Genomic DNA, 6,596 nt, shown 5'->3' with positions numbered 1-6,596 from the left:
TATATATAAATATAATATAACATTTAAGCTTTCTTTTACCAGAGGACTAGCATGGCGACCAGGTAATTTAGTATTGTCGGTATTTGCTTCAGGACATTTTGCAACATAATCAACTGAATCATCTAATGAAAATTACGTAAAATTACGTCCACGGGAAAGTTCTAGAAAAAGAGGCAGAAGGAAACTAAACTTGACATTGACAAAGGGTTTACCGCGAGGATGACTAATGTCTAACAGACCAGAAAAGCAGCAGGTACCCTCTGTAGAGTAGGAGCGGGTACGACGTAGCAATCCATCCCAATCATACTACATCTGAGGTCTATTTCGTATTCGCCTCACTGAATCACAAATTGGGCAAGACTAACGTTTTCTGCTGTATGCTTACGACGTTTTCTACTGCAGACAAACCTCAGCGTCTATCAGTGTGACAAGGGTAAAGAACAAGTTCACTTTGAAACTAAGAGGTCAAAAAAACAGAAAAGCAGCCGTACGATCCTTCATTCCAGATTAAGCAGTTTGCATAACCTGAAAAAAACATCAGTAACTTCAGTTTGTGTTAGTAGGTCAATCTAAATCTGTTTTGGAAGGGTGTACTACTGAAGGTTTATGTGGGGCTTTTTAGACCGTTTGACGTCAACCCATGCAGAAGGTACATTGTAGAAAACGGCCTTTCTACACAGCAAGCGTTTAACTAATGACAGTGCTAGAACCTCCTGGTTATAGCCTTGCTAAGTGGGCAACGTATGCATCTGTACCACTCCTAGTAAAATTGTCCATATATTCCTAATGTGGAAATGTCTAAAACTGCTATCTAGATCATCTGTATCTATCATCCTAGAATACGGGTAGAATGAGTCTATGTTAATTTGATGGGGTCATATTTGTCTTTTCTTTTTTAATTTGTACGCAGATATCAGTACTTGGGTGGAGGTAGGGCGTCTTTTCGTTGCAAAATCTTATCTCGGTTCTGCAGACGCAGTTCCAGTGCGAATGACTGTAATATTGCAAACAGGGAAGACATTGCCTTTTTTTTAATCAAGTCCCGATAACGCCCTAGGGAAATATAAGTATGTCGTTGGTGAACAGAAGATGGGTATTGCAGCGTTGACGTCGACATATACTATACGATTACGGGCTTTACCTGCCTTACAAAAATAGTTTCCTGTTAATAATAAAAATATGTACAAGGCGTAACATCTATCAGTGTGAGATCTATAATAAGAATAAAAAATCTCTTTCAAACAAAATACCTACTGGTATATTGAAACAAGTAAAGATGTTACTTCTTTTCATGGAACATTGACAAAACATAAAAAAAACAACTTTTCAGAACCTTCGAGTATAACAACCAAACCAGTAGTGATATATATATCATGGTATCTGCGTATATATGAGGTAAGGAAATGAGGAAAGTTTCATTACGAAGTACAGAAAGCCTATTCCGGGAGGTGAGCCTGATGGCTCATATGGGAACATAAAAACATTACCGCTACATCCAAGTATCAGCCTAAAAGTAAAGGAACTATATATTATGTGATCCAGAGGAATGCGTGCCTATCAACTGCCGAGATAATGAAAAAATATTCTGCTGTTTTGCCAAATTGATTCTATCGTGGGAAATAGTATAAAGGCATTGTGTATGTGTGTGGCAAACGAATTGTTTTTGGTTGCTACTAGTACAAAGTTGCTAGATGAAATAACTTTTATGTTGCAGTCATTTGTACCGGAAGTATTGTAATGAGATGAAATTGATAGTAATTTGTAATCACTTAATAAATAGGGAATAATTGTTACCCAGGATTAAATTGTTTACGTGTTAAATGTATTTATACCAGGGTTATCTTGTTATTTGCTGAATAACGAAATACATGTCAACTTCTCCTAGCAAAGGTTGTTCCATGTTCAGGTAGACAATTTGCTATAGTCTAAAACTAACGTTGCATAATACTAAAAAAATGTCATGGGCTACACTACAGCTCTAATGCTTAAGTCCAACACACACGATTTGCATCAATAGTATCTCGTTGTGTGCACTATTTCCATACGCAGCATGGTGGGGTACAATACGACGGCTTGTGCAGTGTTGTGATCTAACACACCAGTACTGGCAATGTGTTGGCAAAGTGATAATCTGCAGCGTAGATTTAGCTATAGCTACTTTTAACATGACAATACTATGTGATGCATGCATGATGACATTTTTTTAAACATTTAAGTGATATGGTTAAACGAAATTAAGCATTTACTTTTGAGTATGTTAAAAATGTAAGTATTTTAAGCTGTATCCCGTGGGTACCTTCAAATGAGGTGTCGATCTTACATACACTAAAAAATAAGTACAGCATGCCATCAATGTGGGGAAAATATTAGGAGAATGTAGGCTAACGGACCGGTCATATGCTCAGGCGACACATAAACATGATCCCAATTTCATGCTTATTTTCATGTGGTCGCAATTTGAAACGAAGGCGTAAGAACATGTAATGGCTCGTCTAGACAGCCGTTAGGTGCGGGATGCCCGCTACATGACAGACACTGCGGTATCCTCGCTAACGGGTTAGAGGGCAGGGTGGGAGATTTCCATATAAATGAGGTTTTGAGGATACTGTAATTAAGCCATTTCACTCTGAGCTAGAAGGAGTGACGATGTATATGATCCCGCCCACACCAAAGCATCACGGCACAGAGTCGGTACAGCCACTCCACTGCATAAAACCTTACATTTACCAACTGCATTAAATACCAGTAAAGTTAGGTAATGTTTAATGGTAGTAAATAATAGTCAAGTACTGTGATTCCGGACTTGACCAGGGTTGTAAATGAAATTACCGGGCGTTTTTATTTACTATCATTGCAGAGCCAGATACTATATACAAAGTCAACATTTCCCGAATTTAGTACGGCCTGCATAGTAAGAACCATCACCTTTTCACTTTTTTCACCTTTATCCACCTTTTCGTGCAGTGAACTATATGTGTGAGGCACAGGTACATGACAGGTGGGCACTGTTAAAGTGCATTTCCACATTGCTGCACACTGTTTGAAGTTTTCGGCTAGGCTTTAAAGTTTAAAGTTTACACAGTACGGCATTTATATAGATTCCTTCATGCCTGGAAATGGGGGCAGGGTATTGACGAAGTGGCCCGGGAAGCGCCACACGCTGATCCATAACAGACCCCTCCAGCAGACCTTTCGCGTTCAATACCCTGTAAGAGTAACCTGTGCACTTTACCATAGCCCAATTTGTCATTGTCGTTTGGAGCTTTTCCGCCCATTCAGCTCCGCATTCGCCCTAACATATGGGAGATACGCGGCATTGTGCCTGTGTGTTAGCGCGACGCCATGTTACAAGTAATCACAGAACTGCCCGGTGTGTCTAATTCAGCTATTCCCACGGATGTCCTAAATATGCCCTCAGAATGTAAACATAAAACTTTTTAGCTGGCACGGAAAGCCGCTCACCATGACGGTTACCATAGCTGTACTAACTTGTAACGCCATGTTACACGTAGTCAGACGTCCAGCCGGTGTGAATGATTCAGCTATTCCCGTGGATGTCCTAAATGTTCCTTCAGAATGTAAACATAAAACTTGTCCGAAATGTCCCTTCAGAATGTAAACATAAAACTTTAAGCTGACACGGACAGCAGTTCACATCAGTGACATACTAAAACACTAAGACGTTAACCTTTTGCCGCGGTTCCCTCAAAACCAGTAAAAACATCCTGTGAGTGTAGTTTACAAGTGCAATATAAAGTACAACACAAAACGGTATTGTGAGTTAGATGTATTGCCACTTCCACTGAAGTAAATCACCTCCTCTTCCTCCATACACCACCTCTTAGGAGGAAGTTCCACGCTGGAAGCTTCTTTCCTAGAATAACATCACCATGGAGCAGAAACTTTTCAAGTCAAAGGCCAACAAACATCTGTCCTCACTGTCTTAGAGTTCAGTAACCGCAAACATTTGAGTGGACATGTTTTGTGGTGAAGATGAAGTAAAAAAAAAATCTTAGTGGAATGTGAAACAACACACGCCAACACTCCTGACGCCAAACAGCTTCAAGACCTTTTTCTAATAAATATGCTATAGCAGTCATCGTTCTTGATATTTCAGGATCACTGCCAAGGCAGCCTGCCCCATGGACCTCCGGAAGTACCCGTTGGATGTGCAGACCTGCCCTTTGCAGTTCGAAAGCTGTGAGTACTTAGCTATGACATTACGCTTTAACCATACAGCTAACCTTGCGGCAAATAGCTGACAATGAACGGCTTGTGGAGATGGCCTTTTTGATAGTCCGTCAGCCCTAGGGGAAGACATGTTCATCACGTGGCGTGATGAGTAATTAGCACGCTTGAATGACTCGGGAAGGTGAGGATTTTCGCCCAGGCTGCAATCATTCCAGGCGTGCTACTGTGGTGCAAAGTGGTTGTATGGTACATTTGGCATTAGAACGTATCACGCCTGTCAACAGTACGGACTATACACATCAGTCTGGCCCAATCCGATCACAGAGAGCCACCACACTGCATTAAGCCTCGCCGACCTCAGTCGTTCCTTCAGACTGATACGTTGTCAGTTTAATACTTCCTATACCTCTATTTGCCCAAAAGGGACAGGCAGACTGAAAGTTACGAATTCTACAGCTTTACAGAACTACCCATGAACAAAGTTAATGTTAGTCATAGTCATGGGAGTAAGTAGTTTTCATGAATCAAAGTAGTCATAAAACCATTACGGTAACCATAGTTGTACTAACTTGTACCATAGTTCTTACAATGCAGGCCGGTAAGTACATGTATATTTTCTTCAATGTCTTTTTCATTGTACCATATATTTTCCAAATGGGGATGCTTACTTTTAAAAGGCCTTTACCACTGTGATAGTCTAATATAAATAACATTTAGGACACAATACGCACGGATCCTTACTTCAGCTTTGCTGGCGCACAATACAAACTCGATTTTCCGGTTCGTGCTTTGACTCAGTTTACGACAAAGTTATAGATGCCTTCATGTCGTGATCCTACATAAAGGTCTGGAAACTCCATTACGACAAAAAAATTCAACCTACGGAAAGAAAGTAAAGGTAAATGTCACATCGGAGAGGCTATTACCGACAACAGGTACCAATAAATCCAGACGTTACCAGTCCGACCCAATCTTCAGAACATCAATGCCACCCGTGGAAATTCTATTTTTGGATGGCACTGGTCGCTACACCGGATGGCAATGAATGAGATTACCTCATCACTAATCTTGGAAGTGACACTTTGTCAATACACATTACCGGAGATTTCCAAAAACTGATACAGAAAGTCGATGGATGTCGCAAACTGCTCCGAAGTTGTGGATACCGTACCAAATTGTACTGGTGTCAAGCTGTACACTTAGTATCTTTTAGTCGAATTTCAGGATGAACGATTGCCAAGTTGGATCATATGATCTTGCCTGCTCTTTGCCAAACTAACTTCTTCAAATACCAACCGTTGAGGTGGAAAGCAATCTCTTTATTTTATCTGACTAAGAGACGGAAGGAAGCGGCTGGATGCTGCTGCCATATTGGGTTAGCAGGTTTGCCTTTGTAATGAAGCGTAGACGGCCAACTATAGGATCTTCCCCACCCGAGAGGGTTCTACAATGACAACCGGTAAAACCGCTCGGCGACCATCAGATACCAACGAATGATCAATAAGAAATTTTCTCCCTGGAGATGAATTGATTTAATTTGACGATTCCTGTGAAAACTCATGAGCTCATGACAGGTTCGACCCAGAAATTGAGAGGATCTGGAAACACAATTATCTAGTACATTTGTCCGGCAGACTATGTCTCCAATACAGGTAAGGCCATGTTGATTTAATAATACGGATGACATTAGCGCGGGCATGAATTTTCGGCTGTTTCCAAAAAGAAGTTTTCAACCATACTGTAAAACTTACAAAACATTTGCAAAATGAGCAAATATAAACCGTAAGTTGCAAAAAAATGAAACAATACCAATGTCGTAGAATGCCAAAATGAATTTAAAGATAAGTAGATTATTCGCCATACTATACTTTATGTAATTTGCTTAACCTTCATGACCACGTAGATTTCACAATGAAAGCACCTTTTTACAAACTTTTTTATTCGCACGCCCGCATCAGTTTTGGAGTTCCCAGAGGATGTCATCTATGTAATCAAATTAACATTGCCTAACAGATACAGCAAAGAGACGTGTGCAGTTTGTATGAAGTTCAGTTGATATGACTGATACTGCAATTTGCTCCTTTTGTGTGACATCATAAAGGAATCGGAGATCTGCGCTGTTGGACGAATAATTCGTCTATAGACTCCCTTGGGTTGATAAAGTACACAGATACGAGAAGGGCGAGCGAGCGTTGTTTCATTTTGACGCCAGTCATAATCTACACCAAAGCAGAAATACGGAACAAATACACGACAGATAAGAATGTCGCATTGATATATTTTTTTTCATAAACGCAAAATTCATTTACAATTAATTTATTCTATTCACGACTTTAGCATGATCGTTCATCTCTGTCGATAGAAACATTATGAAAAGCCTAAAAGTCCACTGTGCTTTTCGGCAC

At 40.2% G+C, this 6,596-nt stretch overlaps 1 protein-coding gene across 2 annotated transcripts in view; it reads left to right on the top strand.

The window, feature by feature from the left end:
- LOC109477154 (gamma-aminobutyric acid receptor subunit beta-3-like) overlaps window positions 1–6,596 on the top strand; it is a 29,366-nt gene that overhangs the window by 11,660 nt on the left and 11,110 nt on the right. For both annotated transcript variants that reach the window (XM_019778214.1, XM_019778213.1), the window contains exon 5: window positions 4,118–4,200. In XM_019778214.1, the coding sequence (XP_019633773.1) occupies window positions 4,118–4,200 (83 nt within the window). The remainder of the gene's footprint in view (window positions 1–4,117; window positions 4,201–6,596) is intronic.

The sequence above is a fragment of the Branchiostoma belcheri genome, unplaced genomic scaffold, assembly GCF_001625305.1.
Source record: "Branchiostoma belcheri isolate BF01 breed outbred unplaced genomic scaffold, Haploidv18h27 scaffold4, whole genome shotgun sequence".
NCBI lineage: Eukaryota > Metazoa > Chordata > Leptocardii > Amphioxiformes > Branchiostomatidae > Branchiostoma > Branchiostoma belcheri.
The sequence above is the reverse complement of the archived record's forward strand: the minus strand, read 5'-3'. Positions and strand labels throughout refer to the sequence as shown.